General features: G+C 38.8%; 1 protein-coding gene across 2 annotated transcripts in view; it reads left to right on the top strand.

The window, feature by feature from the left end:
- The window catches only part of si:ch211-250c4.3 (uncharacterized protein LOC100535981 homolog), a 92,040-nt gene that overhangs the window by 7,738 nt on the left and 61,794 nt on the right, over window positions 1–22,508 (top strand). For both annotated transcript variants that reach the window (XM_062058954.1, XM_062058953.1), the window contains exon 2: window positions 19,694–20,406. In XM_062058954.1, coding sequence (XP_061914938.1) covers window positions 19,694–20,406 — 713 coding nt within the window. The remainder of the gene's footprint in view (window positions 1–19,693; window positions 20,407–22,508) is intronic.

The following is a 22,508-nucleotide window of genomic DNA, read 5'->3' as shown; positions in this document are numbered from 1 at the left end:
TGCGTGCCAAGGCGGGCAGCACGCCAAGGCCGGGACTAGGTGAACATTTGCCAATGATACTGGAACTTGCTTTATAAATAATATATTTTTTTAAAGAAAGCATTTTTTCTCCTCTGTTGACAGCTGTGTTGGCGCTAGGAATTTTCAAAATGGGGTCCGAGGGACCCCATCAAGTCATAAAAATGGCGTCCCACTTTTTTGTAAGCGTTTTGAAAACAAATGACAAATGTATGCATTATCCTGTTATATCTCACATTCTTTATTGTGTTTTGGAAAAAGGTTGTCATAAACGTTACTTAATTAATTAAAAAAGATAATACACAAGAAAACAAATGTGTATACATATGTAAATGTATTCAGTTATAAACATTCATTCACTTTCTTCTTTCCTTCATGGATCTAAACTTTACCACTGCTGCTAGTTTTTTCTATGTTTTAATTGAATAAGTTGTAGGTGTATTTATTTCACTATAAAAGTGTAAAAAGTGTTTTGCTTGGGTCATGAAATGATGATAATGGTGTGCCAGGGCATACATACATTTTATATTTAACGCTTAAATCTCTGGAGTCTACATCAACTTCACATCTATTCCTCATTTCAAAATGTTTTAGTTTTTTTTATTTAGTTTTTTTTGTTTGTTTGTTTTCCGCCCTTTTTTGTCAAACAAAACTATGGTTTTAATGGCAAACACACAAAATATGCAAAATCTTCCACCAAAAATATTTTTCAAAGTGGAATATTTGATGTGAAGTAATGGGAACCTTGGATAGGTCAATAATTCATAATAACATTGATTTTGATTCAATATTATGTTTTGAGCAATGACAGTTTGAAAGGGAAAAAAACCAGCTTTGTTTTATTACTCAACATTGCATCTTTTTCTAAATTACATTTCATCTTTAAGTTTTTTTATTTCACTTTTGTTATGTTTTTGTTTATTTTAATAGTATTTTTAGAATGTGCCGTGGGTCTTTAAAACATTAGCTGTGGGACACAAATGGTAAAAAAATGTTTAAAGAAATAAATAATCTGCGTCCTTTCTGATTTCAATGCGTTAAAAAGACACAGAAAGTGTGTTAATGCCAACACTGCTTGACAGTATAACAAAATAAGTCACACCTATTGTCTGTAACATTCACAGTTTTGGAAAAAAAGTGCAGAGGTAGAAATATTCAAAATAACCTCTTGTATATAATCTAAGCATAAATAATGCCTCAAAACAAGTTAATTAAATTTAAACAAAAAACAGCAGTCGAGCTCTCGCCCTGCACAGCTGTTTTGTGCTTTGTAGTGTCGATATGGGCTTGTAAATCTTTGGCCCCTTTATTTGCCACAGATACATATGTTCCTGCTTTGAACACAGTGCATTCTGCCTTCCATGTGTCACGGCCAGGACAAAAACACGAATACTTTTCCCGCAAATCATCCGTGAAGTTTCATTTACGTTTCGGCATTTCTTGTTTTCATGTCTCTCTCCACTCACTAGCTCTCTCGCTCTGTGTCTCTGCCCCTCCCTCACGAATGTTGCTAGTGCGCACACCTTCAGTTTATTTATTTTTTTAACCCCTTCTTAACTTAACCCTGGACGTACATTGAAAATACACGCAACCCTAATTCAAAATGCCGGACATCTGAGGCATTTAAGAAACCCCGCCCGGACACCCCCGCAAAAGAGGACATGTCCGGGGAAAAGAGGACATATGGTCAGCCTAACGTAAGCTTGCTGAATTCTGACTGGATAAAAACTCTATAAACTAAAAACAACAGCGCTGGAAGGAGCATAATATGACATGAAGAGAATATGAATACTTTTAGATATTTAGGTAAAGTAAATAAAAAAGTCCTTTTATCTTTAATTATGATCATGATTTCTGGTTATGTTAGGCCAGCAGAGAAGGCCTTGCTGGCCCTGACGGCACACCACGGGCGCCATGACTGCTACCAACGACGTGTGCCCGGATGCATGCAGTTGCTGTCGTTTTGACGTTAGTTTTTCTTACGAAATAAACCAAAATAATATCTCTATATATAGTCCTAAACATACTCCAGCTCATAAACAAGCATGCTTTTATTTCGTGAAAGTATAATTTTGCGACCGTATTCATCACACTCTGCAGCTGCACTCCTGCAGTGTTTATCATGACCAGAAAGCAATTTAACATGCACCCGACAACACAACAAATGTTGTACAAATACACGGAACGACCCCAAAATGTTTGCCAAAACCTTCATTAGCTTTGGACCAGTAATCACAGAGAAATTGTGACTTTTGTGTGAAGTATGTCAACTGTGGTGACTGCCTCCAATGTTTTTGTAACCACTGTACGAATCACTCATTATGTATTATTCTGACTGATATTTCTTTTTTGTAACATGTTAAGTGAATAAGTGTACTTTTGTACTTATTTCCCCATATTTCTGCACAATAACACAGATATATTAATACTGGCCAGCAGAGGAGAATGTGGAGTGATATATGGTCCAGAACATATTTTACTTTATTCATTATTAACGTATTTCTTGCCACTTTATGTTGTATTTTTATCAGCTTTCCAGTTGATTTTGTCATCTATTATTAAATCCAAAATGTTGTTTCTTTTACTCATTTAATGTCTGTCTATTTGTATTTCTGTTTGACTTTCTCTTCTGCTGTTACCGAATTGCATTATTTTAGTTTTACTGAGGTTAATATTCTCTTTACCTTAATTTATTCTGTGATTATTTGTATCAGTTTCTGTGTGTTCTTACCCTGTAGTCATGTGATTTTCCTGTGTGTAATGTTACATTGACCAAAAATATTAAATATAATTGTGTAGATCACTCTTATAAAGTGTAGATAACTCTTGCATTATGTAGATAACTCCTACATTGTGTTGATAACTCTTGCATTGTGAAAGACATCTCTTAATTGTGTAGATACTGTAACTCTTATATTGTTTTTATAACTTGCATTGTGAAAAATATATCTTAATTGTTTAGATAACTGTTGCATAGTGTAGATAACACTTGTACTGTGTAGATAACTAGTACATTGTGTGGATAACTCTTGTGTTGTGAAATATAACTTACATTGTGAAAGATAACTCTTAATTGTTTAGATAACTTTTTATTGTGTAGATAACTCTATTAATGTGTAGATAACTATTGCATTTTGTAAGATAACTCTTATATTGTGTAAATAACTCTTGCATTGTATAGATAACTGTAGTATTGTGTAAATAAGTCTTATATATTTTGTTTATACTTTATAACTATTGCATTGTGAAAAATATACAGTATCTTAATTGTTTAGATAAATATTGCATAGTGTAGATAACTCTTATATTGACTAGATAACTAGTGCATTGTGTAGGTAACGCATGTTTTGTGAAAGATAACGTGCATTGTGAAAGATAACTCATTTGTTTAGTTAATTCTTATATTTTGTAAGATAACTCTTATATTTTGTAAGATAACTCTTATACTGTGTAGATAATTATTTCGTTGTGTAGATAACGCTAATATTGTGTAAATAACTATTGCATTGTGCAAAGTGCAGCAGGGAGCAGTTCAGAGCTTTCTCATGTTTCTCATTATTGTCATTCCTTTGCTGCTGCAGCTGAACTCAAGCATGAAGCACAACCTCTGCCTCTTCCGTGATTAAAATCTCCTGTTTATTAGATTTCTTTTATATCGAGAATGCTCATTTGTTTGTATGTGTACCACGCCTCTCACCTGAAGTCAGCTAGACTCCAACTTTTTTTTATTCCTGCACAGGTATTTAAAAAATCAAACACAAAAAAACAGTCTTATACATTTTGTATAAAAGGTCAACATCGTAACTGATTTTTAAAAATTGTCTATTAACAAACTCAAAAACATACTGTATATCAGCCCTCAAACCATGTACTGCAAATAGAAAAGAAAAACAGTGAAGTTGCATGTTTTATTACACATACAACAAAAAACACACAATACAACCTATATACATTTATTTACAACATCCAGCAAGATGTACAGTAAATGGCATAAATATACATATTTACAAAGAAAATGTTACATTACATTACACACTATTTACACCCTATATAAAACCAGAGGCAGGTAATTGTGCAAAGATTGACTATACAGTGGGCTAGAAGTTAAGAGCTCACTTTTCTATTTGTAACCAGAATACAATCACACTCACCATTCTCTCACATAAATATACATAACGACTTATTAATTGGGATGGATTTTTTTTACAACACACTTAAATATGTATACTGTAGCAGGCTATACGTAGCTTATTGTTCATTTGAGTTTTCGTGAAAATTATTAAAATAAGGTAATAGGCTTTCAATATACCTTTTGATACAAACTATACCACTTGTTTTGTCTTGGTTCAGACGCCAGAGTAGGCAAAAGACCTCTGCTGACAAAGTCACACTCTGTCATCGATTTCCTTGTGGCTTTTGGGCAAAACTCCCCAGTAAGGAAAGTAGCTAATGACTGTTAATAAAAGTAGCTAGAAGACCCGAGATGACATCACCGCCTCTTTTGCATAATTTATTGCAGTGGATGCTGTAGGAGAGATACAAAAGTCAGTTAAGAAAAATTATAAGAATGATTAGAACTACAAATCAATGTTTTCTTGTGATTCTTAGCTGTTGTTCTTTAAATCAATTTTGTTCTGCATTGTTAAATGTTAGAGTAGTTGGTGACACTGCAACATTTTTTGTTTTAATTATAGGCAAAGTGCTACGCTGTAATTCGAAGACAATACTACAATCAAAATGAGGGCAAAATGTTTTTTGGATATCTATGGAGCATTACTAACAAAGACATTACTGCCAAACAAAAATAATTTGATTCTCAAAAAAGTTTGTATTCACGCTGTGGCCAAAAGATAGAGCGGACATTTGACTGTCGTTTGACATGAAAGACCCGGTTGCGTGATTGGCCACAGAAAGATGAGGAACGATGAAGCCATTGATAGGGATAGCAAATATGGACTCGTGGAGACATATGGCTGTCACATACATGTGAAAAATACAATACTTTTATGGAGGATCACCCAAGTACTTGGGCATTGCTGCCACAATGCTATCTAAAGTGTCATGGGTAGGACTTGATGTTCAGCTGGGAACGTATTAACCAATAAATACATGTATGTCCTTCAGCTACAACTTATTGTTAATAAGACACAAATTTAGTACCGCATAAAAAATATTTCCCCTCTCCCGTCCCCGTAACTCAACAATGACAACACCCCCACAAAAACACTCAAAACCACAACCCCATGAACAGTACACCACCCAAAGTTTATACGATAAACGTATTCTTCAAAGTTGTGACAGCTCTTAATAATAATAATAATAATACATTTATTTTGTAAGGTGCCTTTCAAGGCACTCAAGGTCGCCACACATCTTATAGAAACATAAAAGCAGCATAAAAAATAACAATTTAAGCAAAGCAACAATTAAAAACAGACACTTGTGTCAGGCCGTGTACCTGCCTAAACAGGTGGGTTTTGAGGTAAGTTTTAAAAGTAATTATAGAGTCAATGTTCCAGATGTCGGGAGGGAGGGAGTTCCAGAGATGAGATGCAGAGCGCCTGAAGGCTCTTAACCCCATAGTATAAAGGTGGGCTGAGGGGACGGTCAGGTTGATGGAGGAGGAAGACCTGAGGGATCAGGTAGGAATATTGATGTGTAGGAGGTCAGACAGGTATGGTGGGGCGAGGTTATAAATAGCTTTGAATTTATAGAGGAGGATCTTGTAGTTGATGCGGTGTATGATATTGGAGTTGGTAAAGAACGGGGGTGATGTGACTGATGACAGGAGTTCTGGTGATTATACGGGCAGCAGCGTTTTGGACTAGTTGGAGTTTATGGAATAGTTTGTAGGGGAGACCAAATACTAGGGAGTTGCAATAATCCAGATGAGAAGTGACAAGAGAGTGAACCAGGATTGTAGCAATATTGGGAGTGAATGAAGGGCATAGACTGTTGATGTTAAAGAGGTGGAAATAGGCGGATCGGACGGTGTTGTTGATGTGGGTATGAAATGACAGAGTGCTGTCGAGGACGACACACAGACTCTTGACATGGAAGGAAGAGGATACCAGGGAGTTGATAATGGTGATGGTGAAACTGGGGTGCTTGGAGAGTGTGGATTTAGAACCAATGAGGACTACCTCTGTTCAATTGAAGAAAATTCCCGGGCTCTGGGTCTTTCTGTGTGGAGTTTGCATGTTCTCCTTGTGACTGCGTGGGTTCTCTCCGGGTAATCCGGCTTCCTCCCACCTCCAAAGACATGCACCTGGGGATAGGTTGATTGGCAACACTAAATTTGCCCTGGTGTGTGAATGTGAGTGTGAATGTTGTCTGTCAATCTGTGTTGGCCCTACGATGAGGTGGTAACTTGTCCAGGGTGTACCCCGCCTTCCGCCCCAGAGCAGCTGGGATAGGCTCCAGCACCCCCTGCAACCCCGAGAGGGACAAGCGGTAGAAAATGGATGGATGAACTTGTGAACCAAGATTTTATTTCCTTTAAACAGGCACAAAGGAAGGAGGGAGGAAAAGTAGAAGATGGTTTGGAGGAAACGTAGATCTGGGTGTCGTCCACGTAACACTGAAAATGTATGTTATGTTTACGGAAAATCCGACCAATTGGACGCGGGTAGATGATGAAAAGTATAGGGCCGAGGACAGAGCCCTGCGGTACATCAGAAGAGAGGGGGGATGAATGGGATAAGAATGATTTCAACTGGATTAACTGAGTACAGCCAGAAAGATAAGAGTGAAATCAGGCTAGTGGTGTGTCAGATAAACCAATGGAGGCTTGTCGGTCAAGTAGGGTGGAAAGACACATGGTGTCAAAAACGGTGCTCAGATCAAGGAGTATGAAAATGGACCGCAGTACCAAGTCAGCTGCCAAAAGAAGGTCTTGTGTGATTGTGAGATGAGCTGTTTCTGTGCTGTGGTGGGGGCGAAAACCGGACTGGAACTGTTCATAAACATTATTGCTGGAGAGATGGACATGAATAAAGCAACAGTTTTTTCCAGGATTTTTGAAAGAAATGTCAGGTTGGAGAAAGGATGTAGATTGTTGAAGATATTGGTGTTTGAACCAGGTTTCTTCAGGATTGGTGTTACAGTAGCGGTTTTAAAGGATGGCGGGACCAAATCAGAGGTGAGGGAGGAAGGGATGATTGCAGTTATCAGGGAGAGAAGAGAGGGGAGGGATGCTATTACCAGGGAGGAGGGCAAGGGGTCAAGTTGGCAGGTGGATGGCTTGGATTTCCGGATGAGCGATTGAATGTTGGAAGCCGCAGCTTACTTACGATACTGCGCATCCAACTTACATCCTCTTGGTTATTGTCTGTTTGTCCCAGTTTTCCACAGGCTAATGGTAAATCCACAAAACAAGTAAAGTGAGGATAGCACCCAATGCCTTTTATATGGCCACATTCAGTTAATTTCTTTTATAGATATTTCTAGTATTATTTGATATATCTTTAGCAGTTCACATATATTCATACAGGACTGACATAAAAACTTTATGTTACCTTATTCCCGGCTGAGCACAAGCATTTTGTGACTGGCAATTTTATATATATGGACGGCACGGTGGAACAGGGGTTAGTGCGTGTGCCTCACAATAAGAAGGTCCTGGGTTCGATCCCTGGGATTGGGGTCTTTCAGTGTGGAGTTTGCATGTTCGCCCCGTGACTGCATGGGTTCCCTCTGGGTAACATGCCAGAGGCTGTTCACCTTGGAGACCTGCTGCGGATATGGGTACGGCCTGGCGCGAGATTTACACCTTCTCCCCCGGATTTTCAAGGGCTTCCTCCCACCTCCAAAAACATGCACCTGGGGATAGGTTGATTGGCAACACTAAATTGGCCCTAGCGTGTGAATGTGAGTGTGAATGTTGTCTGTCTGTGTTGGCCCTGAAATGAGGTGGCGACTTGTCCAGGGTGTACCCCGATTTCCGCCCGAGTGCAGCTGGGAAAATGGATGAATGGCTGGATAGACGGCTCTATGCAGCCATTACAATTTTATCTGCCAAACTCAGCCATCAAAGTCAGTGGGCGCTGCTAACAGGAATCAAGTCCAATAATTGCTTTGATGTGAAGTCTGGAACTTTTTTAAGTATTTAAAAACATGACGGCCAAGGAGGATATACTCCCTATTTTCCCAGGAGTGGATGGCAGATATTTTAGACCTTACGGAGTATGTGGGAGCAAGACCTGCTGATCCAGAGCATGTAGTAGTTAAAGTAGTGGCAAATATTTAAATTGTCTGAGTTATTTCCCAATTTATGACCAAGGTATCGACCAGTACTCATTCGCAAATACATTTATGGAGTACTGACGCACATGTTCATGAAATAATTAAATAAATAATTGAATCATTAATCGTTTAATAAATTGTGAAATCATGAAATTAATAAGTGATTAAATGGTAATCAATAAAATATTGAAATAATTCAATACATTATTTTACATATATTTTTTAAATAATAGATTAATAAACCATTTTTTTTACAAATGCATTAATTATGATTATAATTATCACACATTAAATAATTATTGAATAATTATAATTATACAAAGTATTTAAAAATGTATTCATTTATTTAATTTTGTCTCAGTTGACCCTCTATATAGACTTTCGGATTGTCTGTAAATTTTTCCCAGCATTCTGAGAATATAAAATCTGTCTCAAGTCAGAACATAGGACCTGATTTACTAAGATCCAAACACTACATGCTAAACAGCGTGTACTAACAACCTTGCGTGTGATCTACTAAAACTGTGTGCAATTAAAAAGTGGTGCAAACCGCCTCATTTAAATGAGGATGTTTACGTGTGGGGCATCATCACCACGGAGACACTCAATCATTTAATGCACATTTATGTTAACATGCTCCTACATGCCACTTTTTGCTAGGTTTTCAAACATGCAGCAGATATGTACCACTTTTATGGGCATCTTAGAAGCCGTCCTGCGGTACATCTACATTGAAACCACTTTTTTTTCTTCTTCAGTGCGCTTTTGGGAGCTGGCTGTGCAACTGACTGTAATTGTGAAGAAGACTGAAAGAAAATGCATTTTGCAGGACATTTTTTTTACATAATAATCTTTTATATAAAAATAATGAACATCATTAAAAAAAAATTAAAAAACACCAGCAAACACTAAAATGCATCGATTGATTTTGTTTTAATCAGCAATTTAAGTCACCCAGAAGCCATCAAATTATAAAATAATATTGCTGAATAGACAATATGGCTTATATTTTTAATTTTGACAATCCACATATGTTGGACAAGCACACGTAGTACGAAGCTGCTGCGCAATCGCCTCCTTTCTCGCATGGCCGTGTGTCAGTTTGCATACACTTTTCAAAAGTAATAAATAAAAACGCAAAATAGTGTATGCAGTTTTATTCTTGATAAATCAAACTGTATGTGTAGAAAAATTATGTTTGCATTTTGTCCTCCAAAGTATTGTGGATGTTCCGATGATCAGCATATATTCTACATATTCATTAAGCTCAATGGATTGCACTCTTTATTCTGCTTACTCAAGAGACGCAATCCTCTGTGCACACGTTTAGTAAATCAGCTTTGCGTGTGCTATCACACATATTTTATTACACATAAACCTTTAGTAAATCAGGCCCTTAGTGTAGTTTGGATTGGACAATGAAAAAATCCAATGTCAGCAGAATTAAGGCCTGCACTGACCTAGGTTCCCACACTTAAACATTCTTTCCTTATCGTTGTGTTTTTTGATAAGACGCAGCAGGGTTGGGGGTACTCTCACTCTGATAAAGCAAAGGAGTCTGGGTATCATCCTCGGGTTTGATGACACCACTGTCAAGAAAGTAGTGGAAAACAGAAACAGGACTGACGTTGGTCCATGTGTTGAAACGTGAGTTTGTTTAAGGAGGACAGTTAGGAATTAGTAATACAGTTATCCTAGGATTCAGAGGCAGCATTTACATGTTGTTGATGTTGAAATGTGATGATAATCTCTCAGCTTCCTTCATTTACCAACAAAAATAAGCGCTATAGATCACTCTTAATAGTTCACAAATGATCTTAATGTGCTGGGATAAATATGTTGGAACATAAACAGATGTTTAAGATGGAAAAAATATACACAGAGAATGTCTGCAACTTGTGGAGAACAGAGCAGACAGTGGACAATGAAGAAGCCTTCGGTGGTGTTTATTTCTGTAATTAAATTAATAAATACTATTATTACTCATAATTATCTAAAACTGTCCAGTAATTTGACAATGAATTTTGACTGTGTGCTTTTACTGCCATCTAGTGTCTACTTTTAAGTCTATGAGGTATAAAACGAGTAAAACATCAACACAGTATTTTTTACATTTGAGATTACAGAAAGCCAACAAAACATTGATAACTAATTCATAAAATCACAAGTTAATTCAATGTTTTTGAAAAAAATGCATCACAGCTTTGTCATTAGACACTTACCCACCTGGGATCTACAAATATTTGGCTCGTTACAGCCTGTTTTTGACCAATCAACAAGGAATGTGGAAGGCCTACTTTTCTGTCCAGGGGGGTTTGCAAGTGATGCTCTGAAAGACTTAGATCACAGATGACAAACTTAAGGTTTGGGTTCACATATAACTTTATGTGGCTAGCAAAAACCTACAAATATGTGTCAATAAGGCATTTTGTCATTTTTTATGAATGCGTTTCAATTTTGACAGAACAAAATTGTACTGCAAGCAACTGCGGTTCTCTTTAACTCAATATTATTTGATGCAAAAAGCTATTCCAAGCGTTTTGTTATCATTTAATCCCTTTTTAAAAAATGTTTTTTATACAATAGCTTAACTTTAATATTTGCTTGTCACCTTGACGCAAGCAATGTTTTGATCAGTTTGTTGGCATATAATAATAAGATAACGGTTAAATGAAAGGGTAAATTGTTTAATATCATCAAGTGGTGATTAAACATTTATATAGTTTTGCATTTACAAGTGGCCCGTTGAAGTTAGCCATAAATGCGATGTGGCCCCCGGCATAAGTGAGTTTGACGCCCCTGAAAATGATCTTTTCAAAACACTTTGTGAGCACCGCTGCTGTGTGGTAAATTAAGTACCAATGATTGTCACACACACACGAGGTGTGGTGAAATTATTCTCCGCATTTGACCCATCACCCTTGATCACCCCCTGGGAGGTGAGGGAAGTAGTGAGCAGCAGCGGTGGCCGCGCCCGGGAATCATTTTTTGGTGATTTAACCCCCAATTCCAACCCTTGATGCTGAGTGTCAAGCAGGGAGGTAATGGGTCCTATTTTTATAGTCTTTGGTATGACTCAGCCGGGGTTTGAACTCACAACCTACCAATCTCAGGGCGGACATGACCTGAAAGGAAACAATAGCTAACTTTATAATGAGAATGAAAGGCAGTGGTACCTTAAACAGACACCTTACAGGTGTGGATTGAACAAACTACTTGAATTACATTGGAACGAAAGCTGAGATGCCTCTGTAATAGGTATATGTGGAGGGGGGTGTGGTCGGCACGCTTGCTGCAGGAGCGGGGTGTGCCAGGGCCGGCTTTGGAACACAGCTGACAGGTGATTAGGTTGCCCTGCTGGGGCTAGTTGTCTAATCACCTGTTACTCTTATCAGTAGCGGCCGGGAGCAGGAGGGGGAGGAGGGCATGGAGAGACGGAAGCACGCGGAACACGGAGGAGTGGGACTGAAAAGTTGAGTGTCGTGCTAGAACTTTGATGCAAAATAAAACTTTGTTAAACCCGGAACGCTGGTCTCCAGCTCACGTGTGTGATCAGCAGAACCCAGTGGGAGGCAACCTCCACAGTATACAGGTATATGCATGCCATGATAGTCAGCCACATAAACTACTGCTATACAACTTGGTCCCATACCTCAGAGAATATCCTGCAGCCACTAAAGTCTCTCATCAAGAGAACACTAAACATTATAGACAAAAAGCCTCTAAAGCTAGGTGTCAAACTCTGGCCCGCGGCCCAAAATTGGCCCGCCGTGTAATTTCACTTGGCCCTTGAGGCGATATCAAATTAACACTAGAGCTGGCCCGCTGATTATATACAGCGGCGGTGCCGCGGTATCACCGCATTCACCGCTAATTCTCAGACTTGCCAACCCTCCCGGGAGACTCCCAAATTTCAGTGCCCCTCCCAAAAATGGTCACGTCCACTTTACATCTAGTCCAACGAGTGCTGGCCCAGTCACATAATATGTGCAGCTTCTGCACGCACACACAAGTGAATGCAACGCATACTTGATCAACAGCGATACAGGTTACACTGAGGATGGCCTTATAAACAACTTTAACACTGTTAGAAATATACGCCACACTGTGAACCCACACCAAATAAGAATGACAAACACATTTCGGGAGAACATCCGCACCGTAACACAACATAAACACAACAGAACAAATACCCAGAATCCTTTGCAGCACTAACTCTTCCGGGACGCTACAAGGTGTGTGTGTGTGTGTGGGGGGGAGGGGGGATTTGGTGGTAGCGGGGGTGTATATTGCAGCCCGGAAGAGTTAGGGCTGCAAGGTGTTCTGGGTATTTGTTCTGTTGTGTTTATGTTGTGTTACAGTGCGGATGTTCTTCCGAAATGTGTTTGTCATTCTTGTTTGGTGTGGGTTCACAGCGTGGCGCATATTTGTAACAGTGTTAAAGTTGTTTATATATATAGTGTAACCTGTATCGCTGTTGATCAAGTATGCGTTGCATTCACGTGTGTGTGCGTACATAAGCCGCACATATCTTGTGACTGGACCGGCACGTTGTTAGAATAGATGAAAAGCGGACGTGACGACAGCTCGTAGAGGACGTTAAATGCAGTGCCTTTAAGGCACGCCCCCAAGACTGTGGTCCGGGTAGACTACGAGATATAATGACTGATGAACACCTTGGTCGATAATAAAGGTTGGCTCAGCTCAAAGCCTGAGCCCTGACATTAATGAATTAGCATCCAAGAAAAGATGCCAGGTATCTGGCTTGGGCACATCAGATTAGATCAGTGTGTTGCAAACTGAGCAGTTTAAAGTCCTGAATGGTTGGTTTATTCATTGTTATTTTATTTTCAAATTTATTAGCCTGTGGAAAAAGTTAATGTTGATATTTACCTCAGAAGGCTGCAAATAGAAAAGAGGCATTCAATTTTTATTTCAATTGTATTTGATATGCCATTAATATTTTTTAATTATTATTATTATTATTTGAAACTCGATCTTGCATGTCACTATAAAGTTGTATAAGCCTTGCTTGTTCAATATTCAATGCAAAACTTGTTTGGGTCCCTTAAAACGTTATTTTGTTTAACCTTGGCCCGCGGCTTTGTTCAGTTTTAAATTTTGGCCTACTCTGTATTTGAGTTTGACACCCCTGCTCTAAAATATCATTACTGTAACATTTTAAGTAAGTATAATATTTTGGATTTAGATAATTATCAGATATTCATGGATGCTTGCCTCATCTTTAGAGTTCTAAATAAAGTTGCTCACCCTCCCTTGATAGATTGTATTATTTTTAAAAAATAGCAGTCAAGTAACCACCAAAGCAGTGACCAGGGGACTGCAACGTACAAAGGTGCAGGACTAAATTTGGCCAAATGGTGGGGTCTATCAGAGGCATACAGTCATGAAACAGGCTGCCAGCCCATGTCAGAAACTGTTACATTTAAAACTGCACTGAAACAGTGGTTGAAAACTAATTAGACATGCACGCAAATTAGATTATTCACTTGTTTTTTTGTTTCGTTTTGTTATGTTGTTTTTTTTGTCCATGGTCTGTGCTTATCTTATGCTTGTAATGTGTAATGAATGTCTTGTGATTTCTGTATTCTTTTGTATCATGACCTGTTGAATGTTTACTGTGTTAACCTGCCTTCGGACAATAAATAACAGTAAATTAGCTACTGTGCTAACTCTGGCATTTTTACATTGTTGCTCTATCTATGTTGATGAATATGCATTGTCCTAATTCAAATAAATCAATCAATATATAAATAAATGTTACTAGTAAATCATGCATTGCTTTTTTTTTTTTTTTTTTTTTTTTTTTTTACAATATTCCGAGGTCCTATTGAAAGAATTGAGCTGCGAGCCAAAGATGAGGCCCTGGTCCGCACTTTGGACACCCCTAACGTAGAGAATTCTGATCAACTATAGATTTAAAAAATAAACCTATAGTTACTCAACTATAGCTAAGCACGTGTCAAAATAGGGTTCAAATCATTTGAACATATCCTTTGTTTTTCTAATGTATTTACCTGCTAAAATACATCAATTAAAAATTCAACTCAGTCATTTTGTACTAAATTAATTGTACATAATTTTAGTGAAGATGAAATATTGAGTGTATCAATAAGCAGAACAGTTCTAATAATGTCAATCTAATCGGATTGCAAACTTTTAAGTAACATTTGAGTTCATTGCATTTTCCAGGTGTTCGCCTGATGATAGGCGAGTGACTAATGTATATGTGACGTGAGCCTGAAATGTGAAGTTCCCATGGCGAGAACTGGCTGCTGGGCACGTTTAGACGATAGTCAAAGGATTAGTCCAGTTTGGGAGGGTGTGCTTCTTATAATTATATGTTGTGGCTTTTAGTCAAACACAGAGACTGGAACAAGTCAGAGTAGACAATTACAGGATTTGGTTGAGTGGGACGCAATAAGGACTACTGAGTAACACCTGTCCTGGTGATGACTTGTCTCTGTGGGGTGTGATTAAGTTCTTGCAGCTGTTCTTTGAAAATTACCTGGCTTGTTTTTAGCAGACTTGTTATTTTCAAATTAATGGGGTTACATTTTTATTTATTTCAATTAATTACAGATATAAGAAGATAGATACTTTGGATCCGACAACAAGCTTTCAGACTAGATCTGTTCCAGCTCGTCTGGCTCTTGTTAACATGCCGCTTTGTGGAGACAGAACTTTTCATCAATATTATTTAATTGTGCAGGTGATACTATGATATAAGGGTGACGAGAAAAAGGAAGTTGAAATATTAAAAAAAACTATTTGAATTTCACAAAGAATTATTGCAGTTTTAAATTTTATCAAGAAAAATGTTAGACAGTAGTCCCTTGATTTTCCCGATTCAACCTTTTCACTTCCAAAAGGATACCGATCATGGAGCCTTGACTATTTGCAGCAAGAATGATAGGGCATAGTTTGTAAAGGTTGGATCAAGTGGAATTAGTCAGGTATAGGTACGGTATGAAAAACACAAACCTATTTATTGTTATCTTTTTCTTTGAAATTGTGATTTATTTTTTTTTACTGCCTTTTTTACTTAAAGGCCAGGGCACTACAGATGAAAACTAGATTTCTGGATAATTCTGGCTTTTTTAACCATGTGTAGTCATGTGTTTTATGAAATTGCATTGTCCTCTTTGAAATAAACTAATCTTAATCTTAATTAAACGTCTGTAATGGATTTAGGCTGTCTTTAAATTAAAATCACTGCTTTGGCTCCCTGTGTGTTCCAGAATGGATTTTAAGAGTATTTTACTGCTTTTTAAATACCTTATTGGTTTTGGGCCTTCTTATATTTCCAAGCTGCTTTTATCATATGAGCCTTCGCGGTCCCTGAGGTCTTCCGGCACTGGCCTGCTCACTATTCCAAAAGTCCGGACTCACACCCACAGGGAGGCGTCATTCCAATATTACGGCCACCATTTGTGGAATGTGACTCTTTGAGCCTGGGGTTATGTAATGATGGCGGCAGGCACTGTTTTATGTTTTTTGAAGTGAAGTATTTTGTGCTACTTTTTATATGTATGAAAAGCGTTGTATAAATATAGTTTGATTGATTGCTTGATTGACCTATTGGCAGACAATATTTAATTAAGTTAAACTCATGACACAGTAAGTTGAATGATGCGGACACATTTGTTATTGGATTATTTCTAATACACTTCTGCCATGAAGACTTTGTATGTTTAAGTTATATGCAACTATAATTATTTGATACTTGTTTATATTGACAAATATGCTGTTTTAGACTGCAATATTGTTTAATTGTTCTCTCTTGGCTCTTGGCAAAGACGGTCGCACTCCCGCCCCTCTCCGTGTCTGCCCTGCTTGCTTCTTTGTTTTGTCTTGTCTTAACTTTCTTGTCGCCTCTTTTTGCACTGCACTTAAAAATCTAAACAATGGAATTGATCAACTGGCCTCTGAAAAAATCTGACAAGAGGTAGGGTTCAGGGGAACCTGCCTGTCCTGACGGAACGGTTGTTGCTAGGCACACATGACGGACTCTTAGGAGAAGCGGAGTGCCGCGTGCCTGGCAACCCATTCTGTCGAGGACGCTGACAATATCTATCCATTCAGAATCATGATAACAGGACATTTGCTGATTGGAGTAAGAGTTGCTCTGTATCGACAAATTGGAAGATGTTGGTAGCCATTTAAGGTACCCCAAAGCTGCCACAAATATTTAGAGGATGCGGGCAGAACTGTGGTCATTAACTTTTGTGATTTTGGATAACATCAGACCATCAGCCCTACAGGATGAATTTGAGGACCAGAAATAGACAATTAGGGTGAAAAAGTTTTACATTTGTTCTCGCTCTCAAACACACCCATTCTAATCTGGATTGTTTTCCCTGGCTGTGACTCGGCAAAGTTGTTTGCCTCAAAATTCCCCTCGAGGACAGTGCAGCGAAGACGAAATAATCTCCTTCCTATACTCCAAGGCCTATACTTAACACACAAACCATGGACCATGGCTACATATGCACACATACCACCACCACCACCACCACATGCCTTTCCCATTGCTTCACCGCACGTGGTATGAAGGACAACGGCGCAGCGCCCCTAGTGGCTGGCAGCTTCGGGCCGGATGCCTGTCCCCTCCCCTCCTGTTGCAAGTCTTGTGGTTTCTTTGTAAAATGTTTTTGTGTGCTTATCGGCTATCAAGTTTTTTTCTCAGCCTCAGTCTGTGCCTCTTACACCAACAGGAGCCCAGTCTGAGATCGACTCTTTTTTCTCATTCTTCCCTAGCATCTACCTTTTTCCCACCTGTTACGGGGCATTGTTAAGTGGTGACCTATCACCGTTCCTGTTCCGTCTCCTGTACAATGTTTGTTTGTCTAATCTTAAATGGTTTTGTGGTGAAAATGAAAATTCCTTGTACTTAAGGAATGACAATAAAGAGCATACCATACCATCAATTAAGGACGCTTATTATGTATGGTTAGCTCGTGTGTTATTGTATGCTTAGCTGTTGTGTAGCTGCTAGCTCCTAATATCCTCTAGCCCAGGGGTGTCAAAGTCAAATGGACGGAGGGCCAAATAAAAAATGTAGCTACAAGCCGAGGGCCGGACTGTTCGAATGTTCATTGAAAAATTTTTAAATGACGCATATAGTCTAGTGAACCTAATTGAACCTACTGAAAACCTAACAAATATATTCCAATATGATCAGATAAATAAAGCAATATTTTCTTATGGCTCTGTCAGTAATCTTTAATTTTCAACAGACACAAAAGACAAATTTCCTTTATATAAAAATCCCCATAACATGAACATTAAATGAAAGAAACCGGTATTCAAGGCACCATCAGTAGCCTATATTTTCTATTTTAGCAAAAGTGGGCTAAATTTACTTCAAAGAAAAAAACAATAATAGCAATTTTCTATCATCCACTCAACTGAAATATTTTTAAAATATAATTAAATTGAAATACAATAAAATAAAGTGCAAAAATCTATAAATCAAAAACAACACTTTGTTTAAGGAGAAGTAACATGCAGTGAAAACAAATATTAAACTTTAACTTTTAAACTTGAATTGAGTAAAAACTCTAAATATGTGATTGCACAGTAATGTTCACATTAAACCCCCCTCCTCCCTCCGTGGGAGGGAGGCGAGTTGGGTGCCCGAAACCCCCCGCTGGTTTCGGCCCGCCCCTTGGCGCGCGTGGCACGGCGGGCTCCGCGACCCGACGGCTGGCCCTCGTGGCTTGACGGCGGGCGCGTCCCGACGGGCCGCGCGTAGGGGTCAAACGCAGAAGTCTCAGGGCCTCGTGGTGAGGGGGTGGCCTGCGGGTTTCGGCCCGCTTGACCCCCCCGCTCCGCTTGGCGCGCGCGGCACATGACGGGTTCCGCCACCGACGCTCGGGCTGCAGCGACGGTGGTGCGGGCCCGGCGGTGACGCGCGGTTTGGGGAAACAAAGCAGAAGTCTCAGGGCCTCGGGGCCGGGTTTCGGCCCGCCCCCTTGGCGCGCGTGGCACGGCGGGCTCCGCGACTGACCGCCGGGCTGCAGCCCTTCGGCCGGCAGGCGCGTCCCGGCGGGCCGCTCGCCCCCTTTCGGAACCTTGGACCGGCATCCGCTTGGTGCGTGTAAAAGATCTGCGGTCTGCGGGCCGGTTCTAATAATAAATCAAGATCATCCCAAGGGCCGTAAAAAACCTTCTCGCGGGCCGGATATGGCCCGCGGGCCTTGACTCTGACATATGTGCTCTAGCCTACCATGTTTACCTTATTTAAATGACTTGACTAAAATAGAAAAAAGACCAACCTTTTGTGTTTATTGGAGGACACTTAAATAAATATAATTAAATGATAAATGGGTTATACTTGTATAGCGCTTTTCTACCTTCATGGTACTCAAAGCACTTTGACAGTATTTCCACATTCACCCATGGACCATGGCTACATATGCACACATACCACCACCACCACCACCACCACATGCCTTTCCCATTGCTTCACCGCATGATGGCGGGAGCTGCCATGCAAGGCGCTAACCAGCAGCCATCAGGAGCAAGGGTGAAGTGTCTTGCCCAAGGACACAACTGACGTGACTAGGATGGTGGAAGGTGGAGATTGAACCCCAGTAACCAGCAACCCTCCGATTGCTGGCACGGCCACTCTACCAACTTCGCCACACCGCCACTTAGATGTTAACTGGCTGTCCAGCTTTGCACTAGTAAACTACATGTATCAAAGATTATATCGAACATTTTACATACAAATCCATATGATCTGATACTTGTATTTTTGCTGATATTAGACCGATTTTCGATTATCAATATTGTATCGACACACACCTACTATAATACTTTGGTTTTATACAATATCACTTGCACTACATCAATTGGATGATACCCAATGGAATGCAACATTGTTATCTGTGACCACACATTTCTACTGTACCTGAATGTTTAGATGCTGGCATGGGTTGACGAGTATGAAAAAATGCTATTCATTAATTGGGAATTTTATGGTCTATAATACAATTTTACGGGAAAATTGGGACATTTTGGGATGTAATTGAAAATTAGAAGGACTGTATGTTTAGAATAAAATGATTGTTCTGATATAGAAGTGGTTTCAACAAATGTAAATATCAACCCTCCCGTTTTGGGAAAAGTGTGAACTTTGTGGATACGGAATTCTGTTAGTCTGAATGTTTTCAAGTTGGAATGATTTTAATCGGTTGTCTATTTGTGTTGGCCCTGCGATGAGGTGGCGACTTGTCCAGGGTGTACCCCGCCTACCGCCCGAATACAGCTGAGATAGGCTCCAGCACCGCCCGCGACCCTGAAAGGGATAAGCGGTAGAAGATGGATGGATGTTATAAATGAGAATAAATAACTTTTTGTGCAATTGAAACAATCTGTTAATTTTTTATTTAATTTCTTACAGGTAAAGATGGAGACACGGTACTGGACAGTGCAGTCGTGCTTACAAAAATGAAATTATTCAGCAACATTAGCGATCAACTTTTATTGGCAGACGACTCTTCCAACATCTCAACAGCTTCAGAGCATAAGATCTCACTTCACTCTAAAGAATCTTTGGTTGGTTCCCAAGTTGAAGACCAGTCAGGACAGCATCAAACTGAGTCCAGTAGGAAGTACCTGTCAGAGATTTTGTCAGACTCTCAGTTGTCCAGGTTGCACAAGTTTCAGTCGGAGGACTCTGGAGTGGAGTTTTCGAGTGGTGCTAACTCTCCATCCACTCCGACAGGCTCCGAGCAGAACTTTGTTGTCCACAGTCGTGAGTCCTCCTGTGACTCATCAAATTTAACCCCATCCCCGCTGACCCACTCTGAAAAGAATGGACAGACATCTGCCATTCCACCCCCAGAGGTTACCAGTATAAAAGTGAACAACATGCTGACACCTTCTCGTCAACTCAGTTCTTCATCCTTGAAAACAGGCGTGAACATTGCTGTGGATCAGTGCTGTGTGTCACAAATGAACCTGGAGGACATGGACAAGATGAAGGAGGAGGACACCGAGAACTTCAATTCTGGAAAACAAAAATTAACGGACACCAATAATAACAAGGCTGACAAGGAGTCTTTAAAGGGGAGTCTGGACAAGTACATGGATGAATGCTGCAGACTCAGCCAGGTAAGCTCCATGTGGTACAAAATAGTTACTGATTAGTTGGAATGGTTGCAGACTTAAACAAGTTGAAAAACTTATTCGGGTGTTACCATTTAGTGGTCAATTGTACGGAATATGTACTTCACTGTGCAACCTACTAATAAAAGTCTCAATCAATCAATCAATGCTTTATTGACTTTAGGTTAGATTGGGCAAATTCCAGTTAACCTCTATTAACTGGAATTTGTTTGTGGAATGGTATCAAACAGCCATAACTCAACTTAATTCAAAACTTATTTTTGGATCCAGCTCAGTTCATTTCATTTATTTATTTAATTCATAAAAAATAAAACAAAGGAATACAATAAAAAATAAATTAATCAACATAACATTAAAGTAAAATATGAATGAAAAGGAGCAGAAAGAAGTTAAAAACTTATAACATTTGCCCCCTATTTTCACAAATACAACAATTAACTTTCAATGTTTTGGACTACAAGCCATATTTTCATTTTACAACAATTAAAACAATAATGAAAATATATTATTCTACTCAGTCATATCTTTTCATCATCATGTATTTTGTATTTGTTTTGAATACAGAAATATATTTACATTGTTTTATTCCACTGTCAAGTTTGTTCCATAAACTAACACCTCTTGAAATACTTATTTTCATTGTCAGTGTTCTAAATGTAAAGATCTAAAGATCTCAGTTCCTTTCAGATTATAATTACTTTGTCTTTTTACAAATCTGTTTTGAATGTTGTTTGGTAGAATTGTTGCAAGTGCTTTGTACATGATTTTGAAGGATATTATACTATGGCAGTTAGTGACATTTTTATAAATTTAACTGTTTGAATATTGGGGTTGTGGGTTCCCTGTAGGCATTTCCAGTAATGATTCTTAAGGCTCTTTTCTGCAGAAGAAAGATTGGATTTAAATATTTTTTACAGGCACTACACCACACTTCAATACAGTATGTTATATGGAACAACCAGTGAGTTACACTAAATATATAATTTAATACTAAAAATACAATGCGGTTTGATTTAGAAATTCCTTCACTTTGTGTAAAATAGCAATAGGTATTTGCCGATACCGGTAAAGATCCGATCCGATATCAGCTTGACTCAATCATACTTTTATTTTGTTGTATGGAATGTTAGAAAAGGCGTGATCAAGTGAAATTAGTCAAACCAAAAACAATAATCAGCAACAGGAGGAAAATTGACCAATATGTTACTAACCAATGGGTTATTCTACAATTGAATAACATATTTAAAGTTAACATTACTCTCCACGGACAAGGACTGGTCATAAAGTTGAGCGTTATTTCCTAAAATCCATATTGCAATATACAGTATATTGCAACCTTTTTCAATAACAATATAGATCATTAAATATTATTTGGTATATAAATTATAATATAAAAATTTTGTTGTATTTGTTTACATTTATTTAATTTAATAATAAGCTACTTTAAAAAAAAAAAAAACTCTCCTCCTTTGCGTGCTGACGTTTGCGGTAGCATATTATGTCATTTCCAGTTTTCGGACATTTACGCTCAGAGTAGTAGTTGTATTGTGTTTCTCTGGAGACGCTTGAACAAAGTATTTTATCATTTCCTGTTCATAGCTGTTTACTTTTTTGCTGTACAGTCACACAGTTCCAGCTACACTTCTGTTAAAGTACACCAAGCACCGAGTCTGCTGTTGTTTCAGTAAAACTAGATCAGGGCTTGCTTGAATTTTTCTCTCCTGCTCTCTCTGGCTCGGGCCAAGGGTGTTGCATGCTTATCTTTTCTTCATCCTGCAGAGATACTTGTAAGAAATGTACTTTATTTGCCGCAATGGAGGCACGAATTAGAAACTTAAAGGAGCGGCTTTGCACTGTGTATGGACATACTTTAGCCGCGCTAGCTCGCCACCTCTGTAATGTAGCGACGTTGCATTGACGACACTTCTTTGCAAATGTTGTTGTGATCCCATGGGCTCTGTGTACTAGAATGGACTGCTCTTATTGGATTGTTTTTACAAATAACTATATAATAAATAAATATGATATGTGTGTGCTGATATTAAACCGATATCAGGTATCAAATCATTACACCCCTAGTTTTAGCC

Source organism: Entelurus aequoreus, linkage group LG09, assembly GCF_033978785.1.
Source record: "Entelurus aequoreus isolate RoL-2023_Sb linkage group LG09, RoL_Eaeq_v1.1, whole genome shotgun sequence".
Lineage (NCBI taxonomy): Eukaryota > Metazoa > Chordata > Actinopteri > Syngnathiformes > Syngnathidae > Entelurus > Entelurus aequoreus.
This window is presented reverse-complemented; position numbering and strand designations above follow the sequence as displayed.